Consider the following 26675-nt stretch of genomic DNA (forward strand, 5'->3'; position numbering starts at 1 on the left):
ACCGCCTCCCTTCCCTTCTTTCTCCCTCCGCCACCCGAGCACCAGCCGCGCTCTGAGCTGCCCCCGGGGTCCCTCCCCCGCCGTTACAGGAGCAGCTGCCGCCGCCGCCAGTAGCAAATTAGGAGGGAGGAAAGACGGAAAGGAGGAAGGAAGGGGAGCTGGAGCGACTACCAAGAGGGAGCCGGTGAATGGGCTTGTGGTGACCCCCGCCCCCCACCCCACCCTCCCTACCCACCCGACCCCCAACCCCCATCCCCAGTTAGAGCCGCCGCCCGAGAGGCCGGGCCGTCGTCCTAAGAGGAGTCGCCGCCACCACCTCCGCCATGGAGCTTATCACCATCCTCGAGAAGACCGTGTCTCCCGGTAGGACGCGGGGGCCGGGGGTCGAACTGAGGTGATTGGGTGGGGGGAGGGGAAGCCCTGGCCCCTCTGACCCTGTTCCCTTTCCCACTTTCCTTCCCCCAGATCGGCTGGAACTGGAAGCGGCGCAGAAGTTCCTGGAGCGTGCGGCCGTGGAGAACCTGGTGCGTGCCACCCCGCCATCCCCCATCCCGCCGTCTCCCCATCCCCTGCATGCGGGCCTTCCCGCCCTCCCGGAGGCCCAGGCCTCGGGAACCCACCCCGCCCCATCCCGTCCCCCTCCCCCCCCGTCCAACCTAACCCCGCCATCGGGAAGCCGGTGGGTGTGTCCCGCCCCGGGCCCGGCAGCTGGCCAATGGCGCGGCGCGCCGGGGTGACTGCCACCCAATCGGCGTGCAGCCTGAGGGCGGCGGTGCAGCAGGAGGGAGAAAGAGGGAGGGAGGGGAGGTTAGGTTGCGCGGCGCTGCGTGTTCAGCAAGGGTGGGGGTGGGGGAGCCGGGCCTAGGGGCCATGTGGAAGCTACGAACCCCGCCGCCCGCCTTGTTCGTACCGGGGCCGGCTTCTCCTTCCTGTCCCATGGCCCCTGTGATTGTCCGCCTACTTCCCAGAGCTCTACCGTTTCCAGTCTCCCTTGGTCTGTGCTCATGGCCAGGCCTGCACCCGAATGCCTCTTAACCCATTTCCGGCAGTGTTTCTCCTTTTCTTGACTGGGTATTCCTCACCCGGGTTTTTGTATTCCCCACCCCCCGCGGCCCCCCGGATCAGTAGAGACTAAATCTGCACCCAGATAACAGGCTGAGGCTCATCGTTGAGATCGGGCCTGTTTCCAGAGGAAAGTTCCTCGTTTTTCATATTTTCAAATTTAAAGGGTACAGAACAAATGAATGTTAAGTCCCCTAGAGGGTGGACCTCTGTATAAAATTGTGAGATGTATTGGTTGAAACAATCTACGTGCCAGTAATGTTTCTCTTTGGATTCCCTCCTGTTGGGGGGATGGGGAGCAGAGAGAAGGGTGAATGATATTAGACATCCTTTAAAGGTAATAGTTCTAAATAACACTGTAACCAGATGTGTTCTTTTGTGTTACCTAGGCAAAATAACGCAAGAAAAAAAAGTGACAAGGCGTATTTTTATTTTATACAAACTGCCTTTGAATGGTTTTTGGTTTTTTTGTGTTTTGTGGAGTTTAGTGTTTTTTGTGGGGTTTTTTGCCTTTCCATGTGTTAGTTTTTACTACTAATCTTTTTATCCTTAACTTTCCATAGAAAAGATTTTTATCCACTAGTATAGACTGATAATATTTCCACTTGGTATATATTCCTCTTTTCTTCTTTTGCTAAATTTGCAAGGAGCCTTTTCTCTTATTCCTAACATTTTATTTTATTCCCAACATTCCTGACATTCTTTAGTGGTATATAATTAATAAAACTTTTAAGAATTATTTCCCACTGTAATTGCAGGACTTGTTAGTGGTAAACTATCTGCTTTTAGTTTTTCCTGTTAGCTTCTCCATTGGAGAGAGCTTCTTGCAGGGAAGCCTAGTGTGAAAATTTTTAAACCAAACTGGGGACCTGAGCAGTACAAAAGATTGAGTATACTTTTCAAGAATCTACAGTAATGTTTAAACAACTCAAGAATAGGAACAGTTCAAGGAATAGGAACCTTTTGTGTGTTAACTGTTGCCTATTAAACATGAAGTCATTTTCCTTGACATTTTAATCTTTTCAGTTGCCCCCTATTTCTAAATATTTGTTATCACTTTTTCCTTATAAATCTTTTTTCACTGTTACTATTTTGCTGAAACACTGAAAACTAAACTAGAGAACACTAGCCTCCTAAGTCTATGTTTTACATTTAGAAGTACTTCCCTCTCTTATACCTGCTGCCATGAGATCAAAAGCCACCCTGGGTGTCATTCCTTTTGGACTAAGATTTTTTTTAATCTAAATTTTAAAAGTAACAATTTTACTTTCTACCCTGTCATAACATACTCATCTAACAAATACAATTTACTGAGTACCAGATTTTGGTCCAGGTATGAAGAAGAATCCTCTACCAGATTGTCAAGCTTGCTTTAATTCTGGGGGATCTAATGTGAAGATTTGGGCACTCTTAGTTGATGTTGATAGGAAAACCTGTAACTCCTTGTTAAATGCTGAGTCTGTGTGAGAAGATGGATGACTTCCTCATGTACCAAATAACATTTTTATAGGAATCTTGAAGTAGATGTTTTGGCGTTTTCCGAAATATGATATGTCCTAAACATTTCAGGTTTTCCCCTGTTTTTTGATGCTATTCTCGATTGGTGAAGTTCCTAAGAGGTGTTTCCATTCACATCTTAACAGCCCACTTTCCTTGTGGAACTGTCCAGAGTGCTGGCAAACCCAGGAAACAGTCAGGTTGCCAGAGTTGCAGCTGGTCTACAAATCAAGAATTCTTTGACATCTAAAGATCCAGATATCAAGACACAGTACCAGCAGAGGTGGCTTGCTATTGATGCAAATGCTCGACGGGAAGTCAAAAATTATGTAAGTAGCTTTCATCTCCTTTTGGTCATACTAGCCTGGGGCATGTCAGTTCTTTTGTCATCTCCGTGGGAAAGAGCTGACGGTGCCGTAGATGTCTGGGATCTAAACTTAACTTGAAGGTAAAACATGTATTTGATACAAGTCTCCTTTCTCCAACTGTTTTTCTCCAAGTGATTCTTCCTTAGTTAACTAACACTTAGCTCTTGCTGAACTTCTGCTGTAGATAGATCTCATTGTTTGGTGATTAGGCATGGCACTGTGTGGAGTCAGAAGGGGAATTAAATGATCTCCTGGGCTTTCAAGCCCAAAGAGTTTGTGAAATAAGATTATGACATTAATCGTGTTTTTATCTACTTAGCAAATAATGAGAAACTTCTAGAGACATCTGGCTTTTTGTCAAGGTGTTTAAAAAGTGAGCTGATGGATTTTATTTTTTATTTATTTATTTATTTTTTGAGGAAAATTGAATGTCACTTGTTGCACTGCATTATGGAGTTCTTGTGATTTGCTTGCTGAATTAGAAATCCATAATTCTTGCTGCAGCAAAGAACTCAGAATATATGGACGTATTGCTTTTTTTAAAAAATTGGGTCCTTTAGTGGCCTGTGTTACATGGATAAGGCACAGAGGGTAGTAAGTCAAACATCTGTGCAGTCATCAGTTGGTCCTTGGTATTTGAGGAGAAACCAGTGGGGGGATTTCTGTGTCTGTACTTGTGCTCGTCGTGGTTGTGCACATCAATCTTCTGTTTCCTGGTTCTGGGTGTCAGCATTAGGTAAATTAGTGCTCTTTACGGCAGTAACTTCTCTTTCTAATTATGTACCTCCTTCCCTCTTCACTCTTGCATGGAGGAACTCATGACAGGAAACTAGGTTACAGAAGCCAACTCAGTTGGAATCTTCTTTGGACTGTGTAGAGCTGTTTCTATCCACATTGGGTTTCCTTATATAATAACAGTTTAATTCTCCTCTCAGTAATTTGATATAAATGAAGTTTATTCCATTAATCACTGGAAATCTTTTGTCACTGTTGTTGTTTGTTTTTGTTTTTTGGCCGCGCTGTGTGGCATGCGACATCTTAGTTCCCCACCCAGGGATTGAACCCATGCCCCTGCAGTGGAAGGGTGGAGTCTTAACCACTGGACTACCAGGGAAGTCCCATAATCACTGGAAATCTTGATACTTAACTGTATTCATTCAATTTCTCGTTTTCCTCAAATTACACAATAGTAAATGAGAGAAGACATGATTGGAACTGTAGTTGACTTTGGAGGGGGACACATCAATCTCAACACAAAATTTAAAATTTTTGAGTAAGAATTTGTATAGACATTATTGAGCTTTCATGCATGAAAAAAAATAGCAGTTATCTTGGGCTTTTTTCCCTTTCATAGCACATCTGGTAATACTTTTTCAGTGCTGGTGGTTATTTTTTTAAATGTGGGTCTGGACACAGTTGAGAGCTAATTTCTTACTCCTCTTATTTCTGATAATTGACTGTTATCATTAGGGTCACCCCTAGTTTTAAAAAAATAACTTTGAGTACTCAGGATTTAGACATTTGTAGTCTCTAAATCACCTCAAGTAATATTAATTAATGGTCTTCTAGAAGCAATTTAAAGGAGAAAAGCTAAAGATAGAATGGGATTCGCGTATATACTAGGAGATGGTGAAATATAGTATAAAGGCACCCTGGATTTCTTAGTCAGACTTGGATTAATACCTGTTCAGCCCCTGCCCTTTTGGACAATTCATCTCATCCCTGCTCCCTTCCCCATAACAGTTTTTGTTAAAGTCCAGTCTAGCTCTGGTAGCCCTAGGGAGCAAAACCTTCATTTAGAATCAATCAGAACTGTTATTGGGTAGAACTGTTGGGATTGGGCAGGTCTGATGATACACCGTATAAGGGGGAAGGATGGGGATTTCATTATTATTAGCTACAAAGCAGGATACTAAGTGACCTGACCTCGTCAGCAGAGCTGGCCTGAATATCTGGCAGCTACTCTTTGTCCTGTGTTCACGCCAGGAACAGTTAACTGTTTGCCTTTTGAGTGGACTGGTGATTCTTAGTGAGTTCATTGACAGAATTAGCTGATCACGGTAATGATTAACCCAGGGTCAGTTGTGGCTTCATTCTTTATCTGTACCTTCTTACCTTGTGTTGAACACTGAGGTGAGGTATCTGGCTTTGGAAATTCCATTTGGAAGTAGGAGATAATTGGTTTCATTTCTAGGCTCTGGGGCAGGGTTGATTGTGCTGCTGTTGATATTGAGGCTGGCTGTTTTCCCAACAGGTGGCCTATACTGTATATGCCTTTTCCTACTTTTCTGTATTATAGAAAATTCAGAGGCTGATGTAAGAGGTATGCTGGTCGGCAAAATATATTCAAGTAGTATTAAAATTGATACCTTTTGTCTTTTTCTGTGTGTACCTGAGGACAGGTTTTGCAGACTCTGGGCACAGAGACTTACCGGCCCAGTTCTGCCTCGCAGTGTGTGGCTGGTATTGCTTGTGCAGAGATCCCAGTGAACCAATGGCCAGAACTCATTCCTCAGCTGGTGGCCAATGTCACAAACCCCAACAGCACAGAGCACATGAAAGAGTCGACATTGGAAGCTATTGGTTACATTTGCCAAGATATAGTAAGTGCTGTGTCTAACTTACATACCTCTGATTCCCTCTAGTAGTAACATGCATGGTATTAGAATTCTTCTTCATCATCATGAAAAAAACCAAGCCATTGCAGAGTGTTTTGAAAGTAGGGCTGCTTTATTTGTTATTTTAGACTTCTATATTCAGATAGTTAATTTATCCTCATATTGCTAAGCATGCCCTAAAGGAAAGAGACTTAAGGTTTACAAACCCAAGATGGAAATCCATGTATGGAGGGACATAGATATTCTCTCCTCTCCTTGATCTGATCGCTTTTGGAAGATCCTCAATGTACCAAGGATGCTGTGTTACTTTTTCAGTTACTATTTTACAGAAACAGTTTGCCAGCTTTTGCTGTAGTGGTTTAACCACTGGAGCCACAACACAGTATGTTAAATGCAGCCCTCCTAGGACTGTTGTTGCTGCTGAGGTTACTACTCTTGGTGTCTGTTTTGATATACAGATTGGATGAAGCAAAGAAGTCCACAGCACTTGACCTGGACTTAGACTCCATAGATGTGCCCAGGTGTTGATCCTTGGTCCTCAGATGTTCTGAAGCTTTACTTCAGTTGGTACAGATGGCCTGGAAAAAAACACCAGACTGCCATCTCCATTTGCACAGAAGGGGAAAAAAAAAAGCCAGCATTACTTCATGCCCAGAGTCATTATGCTAAGAAGCAGAGATGAAGTTGATGAGTTTAACTTGTTTCAGTTCAATTTTGGACTCCCAGACCCTGGGATATTTGGCAGGTGGTTTGTCCCTGAATGGAAATGTGTGGGAAAAGATCAGGAAAGTCTCATGATACTCTCTCAAATAGACTTTACAGTTGAAAGGACTGCTGATTAGTCATGAGCTCAATTATTATATTCACTGCACTTCCCTGCTGTTTCAGGACCCAGAGCAGCTACAGGATAAATCCAATGAGATTCTGACTGCCATAATCCAGGGGATGAGGAAAGAAGAGCCTAGTAATAATGTGAAGCTAGCGGCTACTAATGCACTCCTGAACTCACTGGAGTTCACCAAAGCAAACTTTGACAAAGAGGTAAGTGTCTCTTGATTAGAAAGTGTAGGTTCAGAGGGTGAGGCGTGAGAGTTAAATGAAAGTTTTGTTTTGTTTTGTTTTAAGTTTATGACTTAGAAGGTACCATTTTGTTTAGAAGCATTTATCTCCCATCTAGTTAAGATTTGTGTTGTGTGAAATGGCCATGGAGTAGGTGTTTGCCATTTCTCATCGGGCTTTTGGGATTAATGTGATCTAAAATGTTTCTAGGTTTAGGTTTTCCCTTTTGCAGTCCAAAGTGTGAGTATGCTTTGGGATTTTTTTAAAAGCATTATGCAAATTGGGCTGTTTCATACTTCCTTAGGAAAGTGCTTTTGAAAATTAATATATAAATAAAGTTTATTTTGCCTGAAAGTATTTCCCCCATTATTTATTTTTAGTTGTGTTAAAATGTACAATAAAATAAAGTTTGCCATCTTAACCATTTTTAAGTGTGAAGCTCAGTAGTGTTAAATATATGCACATTGTTTTGCAGTCAATTTCCAGAGCTTTTTCGTCTTGCAAAACTGAAATTATATTATTAACTCCCCATTTTCCCCTTTACAATCCCTGGCAACCACCTTTATACTTTCTGATTCTATGAGTTTGTTTACTCTAGACAGTTTATGTTAGTAGAATCATACAGTATTTGAATTGCCTTTTTGTGACTGTCTTATTTCACTTAGCATAATGTCTTGGGTTCATGCATGTTACAACGTGTCAGAATTTCCTTTTTAAGGCTGAATAATAATTCCATTATATTCGTTTGTTGATGGGCATTTGGTTTGCTTCCTTCCACCTTGTGACTATTGTTAATAGTGTTGCTGTGTACATGGGTGTACAAATATAGTCTGAAAGCATTTTTGCGGGTTTGTTGACGCTTTAGTTGGGCTTTTTGCCTTTTCTTGGCCTTAGAGTGGACAAAGTAGGGAGGTCTAAGAAACCAAAGCAAATTGCATTCTAATTGCTTGGAAATGTAGTTCATTAGTCTTCTCCTGTATCTTACCACATTTGATCTGGGTTTGTTTGAATTCTCTTAAAGTTTATTTTTTTTATTTTTAATTTTTAAAAAATATTTAATGTATTTATTTGGCTGCATCGGGTCTTAGTTGCGGCATGTGGGATATTACTTGCGACATGCGCGATCTAGTTCCCTGACCAGGGATTGAAGCCGGGCCCCCTGCATTGGGAGCTCGGGGTCTTAGCCACTGGACCACCAGGGAGGTCCCTCTCTTAAATTTTAAATACAAGGAAGGGGTTTTTCCTAATTGTAGGGGGGTTTTTTGTTTTGTTTTAACCATTTTTATTTCAATCCTGTGACCTACATTTTCCTGTCTGCTTCCTTCCTCAAGTCTTGTTAGTGAAGGTCATTTGGGGGATTAAAAGATTCAGGACCTCCTTAGAGGGCAGGTCATATAGTAGACACTGGGGGCAAACTGTAGAGCCTAATGGGACTGTAGAGTCCCATTACTGTGTCAGGAAAACCTGCTTGATTGATCCAGGGTTGTGTGGGTCCCTGAGGAAGTGAGAGGTTTTCTTTGAAGGGACAGTCTAGTAATCTTCATATATGTGGTTTATACTCTTGTCATTTTCTTTATTTTTATTCTTTTGCAGTCCGAAAGGCACTTTATTATGCAGGTGGTCTGTGAAGCCACACAGTGTCCAGATACAAGGGTAAGTGAGAGGTCCTGTGAATAATTTGTCTTCTACCTTTCCTAGGAAATGCTAACTCTAGCATAGTAGTTTGAAATGTTGGAATCTGGTGACTTCAGAAATAGGTTTGACTAATACTGTTATTAAATAAGAATTTTTCTTCACTGAATTGGAGAAGAGGGAAGAATAGTCCTTGGAAAGCTAACATGATGGAAGTTGTCACCCTCTTAAAAAAGATTTAAGGGAGAAATGGTTTTTGATCAGCCTTGCTATTTAATTGCTGTAGGTTGTTCAAGTGATTGTTTTCCATTGTAGCCATTGAAACAGCTTTCCTGTTGCTGTAACCTAAACCTTGACCCTTGAAGCTGGTGGGAGTAACATCCAGTCTGAGGGCATTAGTGAGTTTAGTCCTGCCAGGGGTTCCACAGATATCTTTAAAGTAAAAAAGAAGGAAAGGAAATACACTTCAATTGACCCTATAGATTATTAACCCATTTGAGTGAAGTGGTTATTTCCCTTTGTCAGATTGCATTGTTATTAAACTAAATAGTAAACTGTTTAATCTGATGTTTGCAAAAGGTACGAGTGGCTGCCTTACAGAATCTGGTGAAGATAATGTCCTTATATTATCAGTACATGGAGACGTACATGGGTCCTGCTCTCTTTGCAGTAAGTATTTTTATTTTATGTAGCTGAGCACAGAGCTGGTTGCAGAAGTCCATTATTCTTAGTTGATGTTTCGTCAGTTCTGTAATTTTTTATTTAATGTTGTGAAATCAAGGAAATTCCCTGAGTCTGCGTATTAGATTTAAGTTCATCAGCAGTGTGCCAAGAAAACTTGTGCTACCTTTGTACTAATAAGAGTATATTTAAAAAATCTCTTTCTTTTTCCTACCTTTCATTTCAGACCTAGCTTTCATAAATCTACATTTTTGAAACTTGAGTATCTGTGGTTATAGGAGGGGTCGAACTTGAACCAGCACTTATTTGGGGCCTGGGGTGTCATGTTTTCTCTCTTAAGATCACAATTGAAGCAATGAAAAGTGACATTGATGAGGTGGCCCTACAAGGGATAGAATTCTGGTCCAATGTCTGTGATGAGGAAATGGACTTGGCCATTGAAGCTTCAGAGGTGAGCCTGGGAGAGTCCATGTGGTGGGAGAGCTGTTATTCTGACTGGGCTTTGGGACTTACCTCTTTTCTGGATATTATTTTTCCTCTGGGAGAGCTTTATTATGACCGGGCTTAGAGGGTATCTCCATTTGTAGAGATTTGGGGTTTTCTGCTAGCCAAAGGCCCTCATGAGGGAGACAGATCAGGAATGAAGCATCTCCTGTTTTTACCAGTCAGGATTTGTTGAAAATACTAGTACTGTGAACACAAGGGGGCAGCAAGAAGTCACATTTTAACCAGGTGACATCTGATGCTGAATTATTTTCTTTTGGAAGGCCTAATGCAAGCATGGGATGTATAATTGATAGCTTACTAACTCTGGTGAAGGAATTAGATATGGAGAAAGGGGTTAATTCTGCACTCACAAATTTGAATTCAAGCTTTGTTTCCAACCTTGATTGTCTTTATGTCCTACTAAAAGCACAGTCTTTGGCATCTTTATGTAAACTTCATACATCTCTTCATCCAGAGGTCTCTTAGTGAAAAAATAATATAATTCTTAAGGTTGCCTTCGTCCTTTAAGGTAGATTATATGTATGGCCTAAAAGAATCTCATTGAAGTAGCCCAAAAGTGAGCGCCTCCAGAGACCACACACACTGCATGTTACCATGTGCTCCGTGTATTTCTGTACAGACCTGTGGGAAGCTCTCACTGTATGCCTTTAGTAGCATAGCTTGTTTGCTGCTGTCCAGAATTTGCTTTATGTTTCTCCTCAGGCAGCAGAACAAGGACGGCCCCCTGAGCACACCAGCAAGTTTTATGCCAAGGGAGCACTACAGTACCTGGTTCCAATCCTCACACAGACACTAACTAAACAGGTGAGTTACCTTCCAAATCTAGCCAGGTGAGCTGTGAAGCCTTGTTAACGGTTGGTTTGCTGTGGAACAGTTGCCACGAAGGAACTCGGCAACTCTTGAACTAGTTGATGTTCTGTTATAGATGCCTCGGGAAGAGCTGAGCTGGATCTGTAAGATCCTCTAGGCTCTGAGTAGTTTGTGACAAAATAAATGTAGCGAGACTTGATGAGGGATGTGGGTTTAATGAGTAAGTAGAGAAGTTATCTTACAAGAAGTGTATCGTGGTTGCCATGGTTCCCTTCTGGCTTCATGCATCCCAGTTTTTCTTGGTATGGTGTTTGAGAGATTCTTCCTGTCACCGCACCTCTTCTGGTGCATGTGAAATATTATCAGAGTTGGCAGCGCTTTGAGGAAACAACGCTGTAACTTTGAGCACTGTAAAATTTCTTCGTACACAGGAATGTAATTTGTTTTTAGGGAAGTACATGACTCTTAATATAGCAATCTTGAAAGATAGAGATATACTTAGTTTGAAATGGACTGGGTGTTCCCTCAAATTTTCATCTCATCTTTTAGTTTTACAGTTGCTATTTTTCTATCTTTGACCTTAGTATTTTCACTTTTGTATATTTTTGTTGTGCTTTTCTCATTTGGGAACAAATTATTCTTTAGGTATATAATTTTCTGAAGTTGCATAAGCAGGCTGCCTTAAATTACTCTGGTGTGAACAGCCACAATAAGAAGGATATACCTTGAATTCTAGTTTCAAGGGAGATCTGAATGGAATCTTTTTTAACTTTTTATTGAAATAATAATTACTAGCACACCAGAACCACACTCCCCACCCCCATCCCCCCAGTGTCTTCTTCCTGGTCGTTAACTCCTCCCTCACCTTTAACTGCATAGATTTTGACTGATTCTGAACTTTATATAACTAGAATCATGTAGCATATATTGTCTTGTTCTGCTTTTTACTTTATGTGTTCAAGATTCATCCTTATTGCATGTAGTTGGAGTTTGTTCATCTCATTGTGTAGTGCTAAGAAGTATCTTCCCTCTGTCTGCATCTTGTTTAACAAAGGCTGTGCTGTGATGAATCTTTGTGGAAGGGATAAAGATAAGAAAGTTTTATATTTTATTTACTTCCCCAAAGCTGAAGTTGTAATGATACTTGAGAGTAGTCAGAGGACCTTTTGAGTTAAAGTGATTCTTTGAATAAAAACTTAATTAGTGCCACGTTCTTTCACTAGGATGAAAATGATGATGACGACGACTGGAACCCCTGCAAAGCGGCTGGGGTGTGCCTCATGCTCCTGGCCACCTGCTGTGAAGATGACATTGTCCCGCATGTCCTCCCCTTCATCAAAGAACACATCAAGAACCCTGATTGGCGGTACCGGGATGCAGCAGTGATGGCTTTCGGCTGTATCTTGGAAGGACCAGAGCCCAATCAGCTCAAACCACTAGTTATACAGGTGAAGCTGAGGGAGTTTGTGGGTGGAAAGTGGGATATTTATTGTTTATTTAAACTTTTTGCCTGAAGATTTGCCTTTATTTTATTTTTTTATTTTTATTTTTTGCGGTACGCGGGCCTCTCACTGTTGTGGCCTCTCCCGTTGCGGAGTACAGGCTCCAGAGGCTCAGGCCCAGCGGCCATGGCTCACGGGCCCAGCCGCTCCGCGGCATGTGGGATCTTCCCGGACCGGGGCACGAACCCGTGTCCTCTGCATCGGCAGGCGGACTCTCAACCACTGTGCCACAAGGGAAGCCCGATTTGCCTTTATTTTAAGAACAAAGCTGTAGATAGTCATCCACAAAGGTTATTTCTAGATAGCTATTTGCTGTCAATGAGGCATAAAATATATTTTTTATTACAAAAATCATATGACTTGAAAAATGCAGAAAAGGCCAAAAAGAAAAAGTACCTTTAATCCCATTGCCCAGTGATAACAGCGTGCATTTGTGTGTAACAGGATGGAGATCTTGCTATACAAATAATTTTAAAACTTGTTTTTTCACTAAATGCTGTATCAAACAATTCTCCATGGTTTTTTGGGTTTTTTAATTATTTATTTATTTTTGGCTGCATTGGGTCCTCGTTGCTACGTGTGGGCTTTCTCTAGTTGCGGCGAGCAGGGGCTGCTCTTCGTTGTGGTGCGCGGGCTTCTCATTGCGGTGGCTTCTTCTGTTGTGGTGCATGGGGTCTAGGCGCGCAGGCTTCAGTAGTTGTGGCGCACGGGCTTTGTTGCTCCGTGACATGTGGGATCTTCCCAGATCCCACAGGGATCGAACCCGTGTCCCCTACATTGGAAGGCGGATTCTCAACCACTGCACCACCAGGGAACCCAAGAGTACATTTTAATTGAGCTTAGTGTATATAGACCTCAACCTTTCAGGAATAGCTAAATGCCATCACAGCTGCATCCTGGGATCTCTGCCTGAGTAATTCAGTAAAGATTGCTGAAAGTATTCATACCAAACTCTTAATAAAACTGTATGCTGGGATTTGGTGAAGAAAGGAGGACTTTTTCACTTTTCCAGTTACTTTTATTATATTGTTGGATATTTGATAAGCATGTCTTATAAAATGACAAAACCATCTTGATACTTTGAGTTAAATTCCAAACATCAGGGGCTTCCCTGGTGGCGCAGTGGTTCAGAGTCCGCCTGCCGATGCAGGGGACACGGGTTCGTGCCCCGGTCCGGGAAGATCCCACATGCCGCGGAGCGGCTGGGCCCGTGAGCCATGGCCGCTGAGCCTGCGCGTCCGTAGCCTGTGCTCCGCAACGGGAGAGGCCACAACAGTGAGAGGCCCGCGTACCGCAAAAAATCCAAACATCAGTATTTCCTCTTCTGAGGTATCAGTCAGCATGAACTTTAATCTTTGTTTTGCTTTGCCAATAACCGTTGTATTTTCAGGCTATGCCCACCTTAATAGAATTAATGAAAGACCCCAGTGTAGTTGTTCGAGACACAACTGCATGGACTGTGGGCAGAATCTGTGAACTGCTTCCCGAAGCTGCCATCAATGATGTCTACTTGACTCCCCTGCTGCAGTGTCTGATTGAGGGCCTCAGTGCTGAACCCAGAGTGGCTTCAAATGTGTGCTGGGTGAGGGATTTTCTTCCTGGTGAGATAAGGAGGTTGGCCAAGCCATTGGCAAGGAAGTAGGAGGTGTGGGAGAGAAATGGGTCTACCTCACTAGAAGGTTTTTTCTGAATAGCATCTGCTTTCTAATTTCTTCAATTAAAATGTGGGGGAGATGCGAGCTGCATGACCCAGTGGGAGCAGTTGTCTCATGGTGACTGGTTCCCGAGCCATTTCTAAGAGTCATGTTAACCCAGCGGGAAAACTATCTGGACTTGGTTTTTTTTCTTCAGTTGCTTGGGGACAAGAAATTTTGATTAAGGTAGAGAGTTGCTGGCTATGAAAAGTAACCATTGCTGAGAAGGGGGTATGAGGGAAGGGAGGTAGGCAGCTCAGTGTTGAGTCAGGATAGGCTGAAGGTAGTTTGTTAGGGACCTTTGGGGTTTGGGGGTGGAAGGTAAAATAAGGAAGGAGTGGGGTAAAAAGGCTTTCTGTGGAGGGAAAGAGCAGAAATGAAGTGGCAGGTGTTCGTGGTGGGTGAGAATACTCTGCTGCTTAGAGAGCTGTGTGTAGATTATTAGGCAGCAGAAGCAAAATATAAATAAATATACATACATACATTTATCTAATTTTGAGAATAGCTGTACATGTTAAGTTGTCTTGAGATGACCTTGATAGGAAGCATTGAGGGTTCACTGCCATTGGTTTTTTCTTAGATCAGTTGGAAAGGAACTCTGCCCAAGGTATCTTAAGGGAAAATGAGGTAATCCTGGAGTGGGATTCTTTTCAAGTTTAATTAATATTTACTCTGTCTGGGTTTAAGGCTTTCTCCAGCCTGGCTGAAGCTGCTTATGAAGCTGCAGATGTAGCTGATGATCAGGAAGAACCCGCTACCTATTGCTTATCTTCTTCTTTTGAACTCATAGTTCAGAAGCTCCTGGAGACCACAGACAGGTAACTGATACTACACAGAAATGAGTGGTGTCTTTGCATCCAAGTCCTTTTGCCTCTTGTGTGGGGACTGTTTAACCTAATCATAGAAACATTGCAATAGGAGAAATTAAAAGAATCCTGTTCTAGATAGTTTACATAAGAGTGAGAAAAGAAATGTAGGCTTTCGACTACCTTAGAATTGTACAGTTTATAACTGAAGTCAGAAAATAGTCTCATTTCTCTACAGGTAGAGAGTAATTGACCTAGAGAGGTGCCTTCATTTTGCAGTGTCTACAGTTAGTACGAGTATTTGATTATGGTATAAGAGAGATAGTAGCTCTCATTATGAATTTAGTTGCCATACCAGATTACTAACCACCATTTATGATATTGTGTGAGGAACTTGGCATTAAATACAGTTGTTTTATAAATGAGCTTTGGAAATGTAGTTTGAAGGGGTTATAAGTTGGGGACAACCTTTAATTATTGTGATTTTGTGTAAGCTATACCTAAAGCCATACTCAAAAGAAACCATTAGGAAGAGGGCAGGGTATCAATTCTTCATGCTTAACTAGTTCGTTTCTTCATCTCGCAGACGAATGAAGAAAATTGATATATCCTTTTTTTTTCTTTTTTCTGACCTCACCGCGCGGCTTGTGGGATCTTAGTTCCCCGACGAGGGGTTGAACCCCAGGTCCTTGGCAGTGAGAGTGCGGAGTCCTAACCGCTGCACAGCCAGGGAATTCCCAAGTTGTCTTTTTCATAGCTATTTGTGCAACCTCTTCAGTTGGCCACATGGGTTCTTCAGCATTTTTAACTATTTTTCCTACAATTTTAGCTCATTTCCAAAAGGGCCATTCTAAAGTTTAAACAGGTCTGGAAACCATATTGAACGTAGTCATTGGCTCAGAGATTGAAAATTTGGTTCCAGGCTGTATTGCGTTTGCCAAACTCAGATCAGGTCTGCAACCATCTCGGTTTCTGGGTTACTTTCAGTGAGAGAGTTTCCACATTATAATGACTTCTCTGTCCTTTCTCAGTTAAGGCTTTCCGATTTTTGCTGTGTGTTCCTTACAGACCTGATGGACACCAGAACAACCTGAGGAGTTCTGCATATGAATCTCTAATGGAAATTGTGAAAAACAGTGCCAAGGATTGTTACCCTGCAGTTCAGAAAACAACGCTAGTCATCATGGAACGACTACAACAGGTGCTCCAGATGGAGGTGAGACTGAGGGCGTTCCTGGTTCCTGGTGGGAAGGGTGTGGTACTTAACACAGAGCTCTAGTTTCAAGACTGTTCTCTTTTTTTCAGTGTTTAAGCATATGTGTTCTCAGAAAGATATAAGGCTTATACAAAAAATGTTGCAACTTAAAATTGTTTTGCTTGCTACAGTTTATTCATACGTGTGTAACACCATATACATATATAAGCTTATTTACTTTCCTGCATTAGCAGCAGTAAAGATTATTTAATGGTCCTGGCAAACCCAGCAAAAATGGAGGCATTGAGGGAGTTTAAAGCCCTTTCAGAAGGTGTTTATTCAGAACATGATCTCCTTTGTCTTGTAGTCACATATCCAGAGCACATCGGATAGGATCCAGTTCAATGACCTTCAGTCTTTACTCTGCGCAACTCTTCAGGTATGATGGTGCCTTATCACTTAATAGCTCCAGGGAAGAGAATCATGTCTCAGGATGACAAGTTCATGTACACACAGAACTCTGAAGATGATGATGTAGATGATGATGGTCAGAAGCTCTTCTCAGAAGGCCTTAGTCTGATTGATTAGGAGAGTAATTTCCCATTTTCCTTTCTTGTCTGTCCATAAAAATGCAGTTTGCCTTTTGTACAGTGTAGGGAAGGAAACTACTCCATTTGTGATGGTCCTCCCAGCTGTGCAGCTATTTTGTATTAGCAACTTTTAGTCTGGTTTTCATTGGGTTGTCCAAGTGTAGCCCAGTCATATTTGGTTCCCAGCTATGGTTCACTGAGCTAAAAATATAGCCTTGTGTTTTTACAATCATCTTTTGAAACAATTGCTGTTGGAAACTTTATTATAATTTATTTATAGTATTTGGTGTTCACAGTAGACTTTTTCTGAGGAGAGACTGGGAAAATTAAACTGTTAACTCCTTGCTCGTGACTGGAGTCATGGCGTGGCTGAGGAGCTATTCCCTTTTTTATCCAAGAACAGGAAAACCTTGGAACTTGTCTAGTGCTTAGGTGGGTACTAGGTTTTAGAATTGAGTGATGCTGACTAGGTCATCTTACCTATGACTCCCTTCTCTTTTTTACTCCAAACTTAATTTTTTAAAACATGACTGTTAAGAGGTCTTTCCTGACCCAGTAACATTAGTTGAAACAAATTAAAGGGTAAGGAGAGAGGTTTGAGGAATATTGAATTGGGAAAAGTCAGATGGGTTTCAGTTTATCAAAACAATTTCTTGACCATCATCTGTAAATGGGTTAGGCTATAGAAAGGGTTGCTCTTTTGTTTTATGAGTAAGAACTCTAATATGACATGTCCTTATTCAAAGCTGAAATAATTTAACTGCCATTCCAGTACAACTAGATCATGGAGGCTGCTGACAAGGATTTGTCAGACTTAAATGAAACACAGAGGAGATGACTTTTTGCACCATGGAAGATCATCTTGTGTTTGTTCTGAATTGGGAAATAGATGAGATATTTAAATGTATGTTTCATTGTAGATGATTTGCACTGTCAAAACTTTTGAGCATAAAAAGCCTCCCCCCTCACCAAAAAAAAAAAAGAATTCTAGGGACTTAATTGATTAAAAAAAAAAAAGTATGGTGTTCTGATTGAAGGGTTTAGAATCAACAGATTCTGAACTCTTATTCATTTCACAGAATGTTCTCCGGAAAGTGCAACATCAAGATGCTTTGCAGATCTCTGATGTGGTCATGGCTTCCCTGTTAAGGATGTTCCAAAGCACAGCTGGGTCTGGGGGAGTGCAAGAGGATGCCCTAATGGCAGTTAGCACACTGGTGGAAGGTCAGTGAGCCAAAATTGGGCAGGGAATGTCTTTAGAATGCAAAAGTATCAATGGCCATGAAGAATTTTTGACTGCAAAAAAGCATAGTCCAATCTTCTCACTTATTGGGGTACTGAGTCAGTTCAGAGCTGGATTGAACATAAGTGTAAATTTGTGTATAACTGCCTTGCCACTCTCCTTGAAGTGAATGGGGAGCCAATTTGCAACTCAGATTGGCAACCTTTCTGGGGGTGGAGGGAACTGTTACCTACCTCATGTTCATCAGGTTCTTCTTTCCCCTAAAGTCTACTTGCTTTATTGAGGTTTGGCTCCTGTAAAGGATGGAGGAAGTAAAGGTTTCTATTTTCTTTCCTGGCACTTGGTACCTTCTGGTTTGGGTTGTAATGCTTTGGATTCAGGTTGACGCAATATGGTGCCTGGTATGGAATGGAATGAAACGAAACATCGAGTTCTAGGAATTAATTGATTTTCTGAGTGTTACATGTCTAACTATGCAGAATTGCTTTGGGCAAGCCATATCTGACTTAAGGCTCCTTGAAAGGCCATTAAAAGCACATTAAAGAGCACTTCAGAAACCTGGAATGCTTCTTTAGTGGTGGTCTGTAAGGTGTTTTTGTTTTTTTTTTTTTAAGAATTTTTTATTGATTGATTGACTGACTGGCTGCGTTGGGTCTTTGTTGATGCACATGGGCCCCTCTCCAGCTGCGGCGAGCAGGGGCCACTCCTCGCCGCGGCGCGGGCTTCCCACTGCGATGGCCTCTCCTGCTGCAGAGCACGGGCTCTGCAGTGAGGCGCGTAGGCCCAGCTACTCCACGGCATGCGGGGTCCTCTCGGACCGGGGCCCGAACCCATGTCCCCCACACTGGCAGGCAGATTCCCAACCACTGCGCCAGCAGGAAAGCCCTGTAAGGTGTATTATTAAGGCAGACCCATTTCTAGCATAAGGAGCCTATGTGCAACTGGTCTGGCAACATGTGATTACCCTGGCAGGGCATAGAAGTTGATTTTGGTTTCTGGAGTGGCTGATTTGGATATGAAACCCAGACAGCTTTTCTTGACTGGCTTATTAAGTAAGTCCTCGATGGAATTGGCTAGAGATCAAGCTGGCTTCCAGGAGTTCCCTGGTGGTCTAGTGGTTAGAGTTCGGCGCTTTCACTGCCGTGGCCCAGGTTCAATCCCTGGTTGGAACTGAGATCCCACAAGCCGCCCGGTGAGGCCAAAAAAATAGCTGGCTTCCAAAGAGGACACGTTATAATCAGATGAAGAGGTGGGCAAGAGGCAATATCACTAGCTCAGGCAATTCATAATTAACCTTGACATTCCTTGAGGGCCATACCACTTGGTAGTTTCAGCCAGAGTGAAATCCCACTCTGGAGATTTGGCATTATCTCCAGGATATAAGAGTTAGGCCCTTTCAGCAGTTATGAATTTGGCTTGTCCAAGGCAGCCCTAAGTCTTTGTGATAGAATCTGTAATTAACTCACATTCTACCTAACTTTTGACTGGAGTGCATACATTTTGGGAGAGCTAGGATGGTTATTTTTGTTCACTTCTGTGATACCCTGTGGTGCTAATAGTTTGTTTCTTTACAGTGTTGGGTGGTGAATTCTTAAAGTACATGGAGGCCTTTAAACCCTTCCTGGGCATTGGATTGAAAAATTATGCTGAGTACCAGGTAAGCTATGCTTTTTCACAATAATATATTTATATTCTCATTTATACTTGGTAGTCATTGTAGTACAAAAGTCTGGATCCTGTAGCCCAGGTAGTATTTCCCTGTGTATCACTCCAAGGGTTGAGCTACTTTGTTGCCCTGAGTGTCTGAACTAGAAATAGTCAGTGAAAGACAGGGTATTAGACACATCAGAGTAGCACCCTAAGAAGGGGTTTTGTTTTGTTTTCAATAAACCATCCGCCTCTGCTACCACCATCCCTGGTGAATATTGTCTTTTCTGTCCTTTCTTAATGATAGATTAGATAGTCCTAGTTCTCTTCCTGCCATATTGGTTGTTAAAAAGTGAACTAATCTGAGAGAGGAGGGGTCTTTTCTTCTTTGACTCTAGGTTCAAGTGATAAAGGACCAGTAGCTAGGTAAAAAATCATGCCTTACCCCTGCAGGCAGCCTTTTCTGTTCTAGAGGTCATTTTCTTGATTCTTTGCAGGTTTGTTTGGCGGCTGTGGGCTTAGTGGGAGACTTATGCCGTGCCCTGCAATCCAACATCTTACCTTTCTGTGATGAGGTGATGCAGCTCTTACTGGAGAACTTGGGGGTGAGTGTCTATACACACAATCTAATTTACCATTGGTTAGAAAGATAGTTAAACGTCAAGATCCGTGAAAGGGAATGTATATGTCCCAGAATGTTGGCTGTGGGCTTATGAAGGGAGTCGTTCATTTTCACAAGATGATTCTAACCTAAGGATGTGAAGTTAATTAAAGGAACGCATGGTCAGTGCATGGAACTTGAGTGGGGCAGGTGGGGACCAGTAAAGTACAAAGGAAAAGTAAATATATAATCTCTCTATCTAGAGGTAAGCATTGCTAATTTTTGTGTATGTCCCTTAAGGTCTATACCAGACATATCAGTAATTGCTTATTTTAAAAAGCTTTTTGAATCTTTGGACAGGACTTTTTTTTTTTCTCCTTGTCAGAATGAAAATGTCCACAGGTCTGTGAAGCCACAGATTCTGTCAGTGTTTGGTGATATTGCCCTTGCTATTGGTGGAGAGTTTAAAAAATATCTAGAGGTTGTATTGAATACTCTTCAGCAGGCCTCCCAAGCCCAGGTGGACAAGGTAAGTTTAAAGCTATCTTTAAGTCCAGCCCTGACTGGAGGAGCAGGACTTTTGACAAATATACAACTAAAGGCCATCGATATGATGGAGATTCTGTTCTTTTTCTCTTACAGTCAGACTATGACATGGTGGATTATCTGAATGAGCTAAGGGAAGGCTGCTTGGAAGCCTATACTGGAATTGTCCAGGGATTGAAGGGAGACCAGGAGAACGTACACCGTTGAGTATACAACCCAGTTGACTTAGTCCAGCGTGCACTTAGCCAAATGGGCTGTGTGTTCATTGTGTAGTTCACTTGTAAACTAACACCTATTGCTTAAAAGAAGGGGAGAAGGAGGAACAGTGCTCTAATGAAGGGAGTAGCTTTGGGGGAGGATATAGACTATTATTTCTGATCCCTGCTCCTTCAGCTACCTTGCTTCACGTTTCTTGAGCATTGCAAGGGATGGGGTCCAGCAAGGCTGTTGCTGCTGGTTGCATATGTACCAGCGCTGAGTGGGAGTTCCCTAACCCCCACCATGCATCTGAATTGAAGGATTGGGGGGGTTAGATTTCCTCTATCACCTGATGTTTTTGTTATTGATTGGGGAAATATTTGTACTTCACTCCTTTGATATTACAGGCTTAGAGGAAAGGTTCCATTTGTGCTCTACAGATATATATATCTGCTTATAAGAATAGGAGTATCTGCCTCTTCTGTTGACTTGAAGAATGACATCTTAATCTGAGGAAGAATAATTTGGTATAACTGTATGCAACTAGTTCTCCAGCCCAAAACCTGCCTGATGGGAGTAGAGAATTTGGGAATTTTGAAACAGGGTGTAAACAGGGGGTAGTCCTGACAAATGTGGGACAACCTCAGCAGACCTCTTTCTTTTATAGCGGACGTGATGCTGGTACAACCCAGAGTAGAGTTTATTCTGTCTTTCATTGACCACATTGCTGGAGATGAGGATCATACGGACGGAGTAGTAGCTTGTGCTGCTGGACTGATCGGGTAGGTTATACCCTGCTTTTGATAGCTGAATAGAACGTGTCATGGAAAATGAGAAGACGTGTAGTAAAGAATATTGAGAGTAGCCTGGATGGCAATTACCCACCTTTTTGGCACAGAGGGGATTTCTTTCTTTAACAGAACCCATCATGTCCTGTTTTGATTTCTTAGATAATAATTCATTCCAGAATTCAGCTCTAATCTCATTTCAGACCCTCTAGATTTCTAATTTCTCCCCACCAAACTCTGAAGTGAGCTCTCAGAGGTATAGAAGCAGCATCAGATCTATGTCCATCCCATATTCTGATGTTGGTCAACAAATTGCCTCTGTTTAGCCTCCTCTACTGAGGGTTTCTGAGGTATCATTAGAAGAAAGAACATTGGTTTTGAGCAGCTCAAAGACCTGGAGTCTAGTTCTGATTTTACCATGAATTAGCTGTGGAACCTTGGGTAAGTTATTCTACTTTTTTAGACCTCATTTTTTTTAATCTGTTGAGGGCAGGTGTTAGACTTACTTATCTTTAAAATTTCTTCCAGCTTTAAAAAGTAGGTAAATACCAAGAAACCTATAGCTAGCTTAGCACTGGTTCGGAAGGTTCTAAATATGATCTTGTTGTAGGGCCAGGAGCCCATTTTCAGGTGTGTTTACTTTGCACAGGGACTTGTGTACAGCATTTGGGAAGGATGTACTGAAATTAGTAGAAGCTAGGCCAATGATCCATGAACTGTTAACTGAAGGACGGAGATCGAAGACTAACAAAGCAAAAACCCTTGCTACATGGGCAACAAAAGAACTGAGGAAACTGAAGAACCAAGCTTGGTAAGAGCTTGTCTCCACTGCCCTCTTTCTTCTACTTTCTTGGGGAGGAGGTACATTTTCTTTAGACTGTTCTGACAAGGGCTTTCTTCAGGTGTTTTGTTTTGTACTCTTTCCCATATAGTGCTTCTGAGCCAGGCCTTTGTTCCTCAGCCTTGTACTAGTGGAAGGGTCAGGCAGCCAATCTTTCCTTGAGCCAAATATTTGGTTCCTCATGGTTATAACAGAACTTACATAACTAGAATTCACTGAAGTCCCCAAATCATTTTGGACCTTAATAAAGTCATCGATAATGGCATTTTCCCAAAATTCTCTTTCTACTCTTTATTTCTTTCCTCATGTTCTTTTCTTTCTTTACTGCAGTGCTTTGAGACATTGCTTTCTTTTACAGAAGATATCCAAAGTCGGAGTTGTCTGACCTCTGCTTTGAAATGTAGTTTTAATTTATTTTCCTCTCACTTACTGAGTTATCTTACCCCACAGATCTCAGTAAAATTGGCTATTTTGAGTTTTATCTTTTCAGTTTCCTACCCTTCGTAAGTGCTAATGAGAGCAGGTAGATGGCACATAGGAAAATAATAAAAATAATCAGTCCTTGAAAAGTTGACAAATTCCATTCAGGTCTATAAGCACTTAATTATAGGAATCGGAGAGGTGTTTGGCTCTACTGGCTATAAGGGATTTCAAAAATTGACCTTTTTTCCAATCTGTTTTTAGATCTGTTACCATTGGGATGATAACCTGAGACCCCCACTGGAAATCTCCAATCTTTTGAAAAACCCGGAAGTGAGGAGTGTGCACGGATGCTGAATGTTTGGGAATGAGAGGATGAGTGAGTGAGGCTTGAAAACACACCACATTGAAAATCCTGCCACAGCAGCAGCTGCAGCCATCAACAGCAGCGCTGTTAGTGAGCTAAGTAATCACTGACTTCGTAGAAAACCATAATGTCGGCCATCTTGGAAAAGAGAAAAATGGTGGATTTACTTAAAAAAAGAAAGCTCTCTCTTCCCAGGAGAGGCTAGAACTAGCTTTTCTGTCTTTTGGCCAGTGCCGAGTGGAATGACTAGTTTGGGGGAGAGGAGGAGGGACTGGGTTCAGCTGTGGTGCTTTGTTGTAAAAGGCATCCTGGCCTTTGCTACTGATGAGAAAGATGGAGCCTGGGTCTCAAGCCCACCTTTGGTGTACCTTTGCCACGTGGTACTGGTACTGTATGCGTGCTGGCTGAAAGGAGGGTGAGGGATTCTTTACAGTCTGAGAATGAGTGTGTGTGAGTGAGGCGGTATCCACATTCTCAACTTCAAGTCATTGCAGTTTCTTTTTCCCAAAAAAAGAGGTTAGGATGTTGCATTTCATGAAACTAACTGAAGTTCTGTCTACTGATGCAGCACAAGAGATACAAGAGAAAAAAAAAGGAAAGACGCTCTTAGGTTTTGTTTTTTGGGTTTCTTTTTTTTTTTTTTTTTTTTTTTTTAATTCTAGGGAAAACACTGACGAATGGTCAGAGCTCCCACCCTGATCTTTTCATCAAGGCGCCTTTCCTAATAATATGGTTCAACTGTGAATGTAGAAGTGGGGGGGGGGGACTCTGGAGTTAGAGGATATAGAAAAAATAAAAATACAATTGTTACAAATAAAGAATGCAGACTTCGAAAACAAAAGAAAGCCACAACCCAAACAAACCAAAATTTAAATGCTCATAATTGGCAGCACAAAAGAAAAGTTCTCTCCTGACATGTATCTTGGCAGTCTGAACGCCCCCAGAAAATTGTGCCAAAGAGTTTAGAAAACAAACATACCATAAAAGTAAACACACACAAACAGCAAATTTCAGGTAACTATTTTGGATTGCAAACAAGGATAAATTTAATGTTTTAAACAATCTGATAAAATGACCATTTGGAAACTGCTTGGCCTTCTGTTCTCTTTTATTTGATTGATTATAATGCGGTATTGGTCTCTTGCTGCACTTCAAAACCAAGTAATCAAAACAAAGGAATATATATGTGTGTATATATATATACACATATATATATATGCTAGAACTCTTGTGATGAAAATGGCACTTGAAAAAGGTTATATTTTTCCACTGAAGTTGAAGATTAATAAAATGGTGTCAAAACATTCCCCTGGTCACACGCTGTAATATTTTTTTTAAAGTGTGATGTGCTATGATAATGATAAATCAGACTTAATTATTTTCCCTTTTACAAGGAAACAGGGCACCCTGAATTTTGGCTTTAGACTTTTTCAGCAATAAGGAGGGATGTTGGTAAGCTTTGATCCCCTTTTGGTTTTGCAGTTATTAGGAGTTTTTGCTGGCATTTTGAATATGCTGCATTCAAAAGCACCAAGAAAGATTTTTAAATTGCTTCCAGGTATTTGGAGGATTAAAAAACAAGACCTTAATTTCCCACTTTCATTTCCATTCTAGCAAAAAATATGGGCTTACATGTTTCTCTTTGCCAACTCCCTGTTCAAGCCTTCCATTCATAAGTGGGATTGGCTCAGTTTTGCCCATCCATACGGCAGCATCTCTAATAGCTCTTGTACAGGGTATCAGATATTGTGCCTTTTGGTGCCAGGTTCAAAGTCAAGTGCCGATCTATGAACCAGTGTACAAAAAAAAAATCCAGGTGTTTGAAGGAAAGACACTCCATTGTGAATAAAGAGCTCACACCAGCTCCTGAGCCCTCTGAAGAGACCTGGCCCTATAATGCCTTGTTTAAATTTTAGTTCTTGAGGGAAAGGGTGATATACTAACCATTCCTGATAAGGGTTGGTCAGGGCTTAGGGAGGGGGCAGGGATATTGGGGAGAAAAGAAAAATCTGATCATTCCTCAGTGCTACCCATTTCTGTCCTGTGTGGGCTGCTTAGCTAGACAGCAGGAGAATAAAGTACACCGAGAACCATAATGAAAACAAAACCCGTGTGTTTTGTCATGTTTTGTTCCAGGGAAGCAGTTGACAAGTGCTGTTATTAATGCTTTCTCCCAGATCCACTCAGTGATGGAGAGGAGGAAAATGGGCTGGTTGGACTGTGGTCTTGGTGCCTCGCAGTTACTCTGCACTGGTTATGCATTTATTACCCTCTTTTCTAGTTACCTTTGGCTAGTGGGTCTTCCCACTAGGTATTTGTCCTTAATTGTACCACCTAAGGCAAATGGATGCAAAATGCATTCTGCCCACTCACTGTCTGGGCCTTCCCCACTCTAGTCTTGGCACATTCCTTCAAGAATGTAGTTACCGTCTGGTAAGATGTCAGTGCAAATGTGAAGAAAATGGGCATCGGACTAGGCTTTGGTTTGCCACAAGTGGCAGCTGCCTATATCAATTACAATTACATTTATTAATCTTGCTTTTCATTTTCCCAGTTCCTCTCAGCTCCCCTGTTGAAATGTTGAGATTTTGGCTGTCAGAGGCAACTGCAACATTGCCTTACGGACTTGTGGAGGAGGGGAACTGCTCAGTGTAGTGTTTTTATTTTCAGAACCAAGTAATCTAGTCACTCATATATTAAAAATGTGTCAGTCCAACTTTAAGAAAAAAATCCAAATCCAAGCTCCATCAGATTTTGACAGCATCTTGGATTTTGAAACAACTTCAGTCTGTAATTGGCATTCAGAATGCCCTTGGCATGCCAGTCTGTGATGGCAGTAAAGACCTGTTAAAACACTTGAGCCCAACTTTATTAACCAAAACTGATACCACCACCTTTATCTTCTAAATAAAGTCCGCTTTATTTTTATTTTCAACATTTTGCCGCTTCATTTTTGGTTCCAGATGGTGTCACCTCCTGGAGGTGAAATGAGTTGTTTGAAAGAAGCTGGTGCGTGTGGTGATAGATGTGTGAGTTGGGGAGAGGAAGGACACATCTGTCTTAAAAATTAACTCTACGTAGTACAATAGGAAATGAGTGAAAGTTTTCTACAAATGAGGTAGTGAAAAATGACTACGTGGAGGAGGTTTCCTGTCCAGAGAGAACTGAAACTGCTGGGAGATTGTCCTCTGTCTTGTGCATATTTTTCAGGCTAATGATCTGGTCTGTTTAATGGCTTATCCAAAGTTTGGATTTTTACTTAGTTTGCAGCGTGTATTTAATTTCTACTTCCACTTTTTCCCCCCTAGAGACTTGGAGAGGATAGAACACTGACTTGAGATTAAGAAACTGGGTCCTGGGCTTCCCTGGTGGCGCAGTGGTTGAGAGTCCGCCTGCCGATGCAGGGGACACGTGTTCGTGCCCCGGTCTGGGAAGATCCCACATGCCGTGGAGCGGCTGGGCCCGTGAGCCATGGCCGCTGAGCCTGCGCGTCCGGAGCCTGTGCTCCGCAACGGGAGAGGCCACAACAGTGAGAGGCCCGCGTACCGCAAAAAAAAAAAAAAAGAAACTGGGTCCTTTCCTTCACTGTTTATTAGTGCAGTGAGATGCCTGCAGGCTACTTTATGAAAAAATGCACTTTCTTAGTTTATGTTGGGCAAGTAAAATGAGGGCAGACCTTCATTTTCCTACCTTAGCCTCCATGTGGCCTTTCACCATTTCTAATTGCACACCCCTGCAGTAAGGAATTTTTGATCATGCGTACCCACATGTGTTGATAAATTATATACCTGTACTACTGTACCCATATATTGTGTAATAAGACACAAAAATAGATAATTAAAAAGCAATGATATGAAAAATAAATATAAATAGGAGTTCTAATATTTTCTTTCTGTACCCAAATTTGGAGATGACTGGGTCATAGAGGGTAACTTGTAATTCTTGACTAGACTGCGTTAAATATTTCTCCACTGAAGGTATGCTCAGAGGAAAGAATGGTACC

The 26675-nt window shown here is 41.9% G+C and overlaps 1 protein-coding gene across 2 annotated transcripts; it reads left to right on the forward strand.

Moving 5' to 3' along the window:
• Positions 1-8: 8 nt before the first annotated feature.
• Positions 9-25607, forward strand: KPNB1 (karyopherin subunit beta 1; the record flags this gene model as incomplete). Of its 2 annotated transcripts, XM_081218895.1 has the most annotated exons (22): positions 9-363; positions 466-524; positions 2706-2888; positions 5330-5530; positions 6434-6586; positions 8198-8257; positions 8816-8905; positions 9258-9368; positions 10127-10228; positions 11458-11682; positions 13127-13318; positions 14118-14248; positions 15305-15452; positions 15799-15870; positions 17101-17245; positions 18839-18921; positions 19409-19516; positions 19898-20041; positions 20155-20260; positions 20924-21038; positions 21694-21855; positions 22570-25607. In XM_081218895.1, coding segments are annotated over exons 1-22 (2631 nt in total). In that variant the 5' UTR covers positions 9-323. The 2 variants fall into 2 exon arrangements, with proteins under 2 accessions (XP_081075021.1, XP_081075020.1); XM_081218894.1 differs by lacking the exon at positions 22570-25607 and having other exon boundaries at positions 21694-21859.
• Positions 25608-26675: the final 1068 nt, after the last annotated feature.

This window comes from Mesoplodon bidens (genome assembly GCF_964165515.1).
Source record: "Mesoplodon bidens genome assembly, chromosome: 19".
Taxonomy (NCBI): domain Eukaryota; kingdom Metazoa; phylum Chordata; class Mammalia; order Artiodactyla; family Ziphiidae; genus Mesoplodon; species Mesoplodon bidens.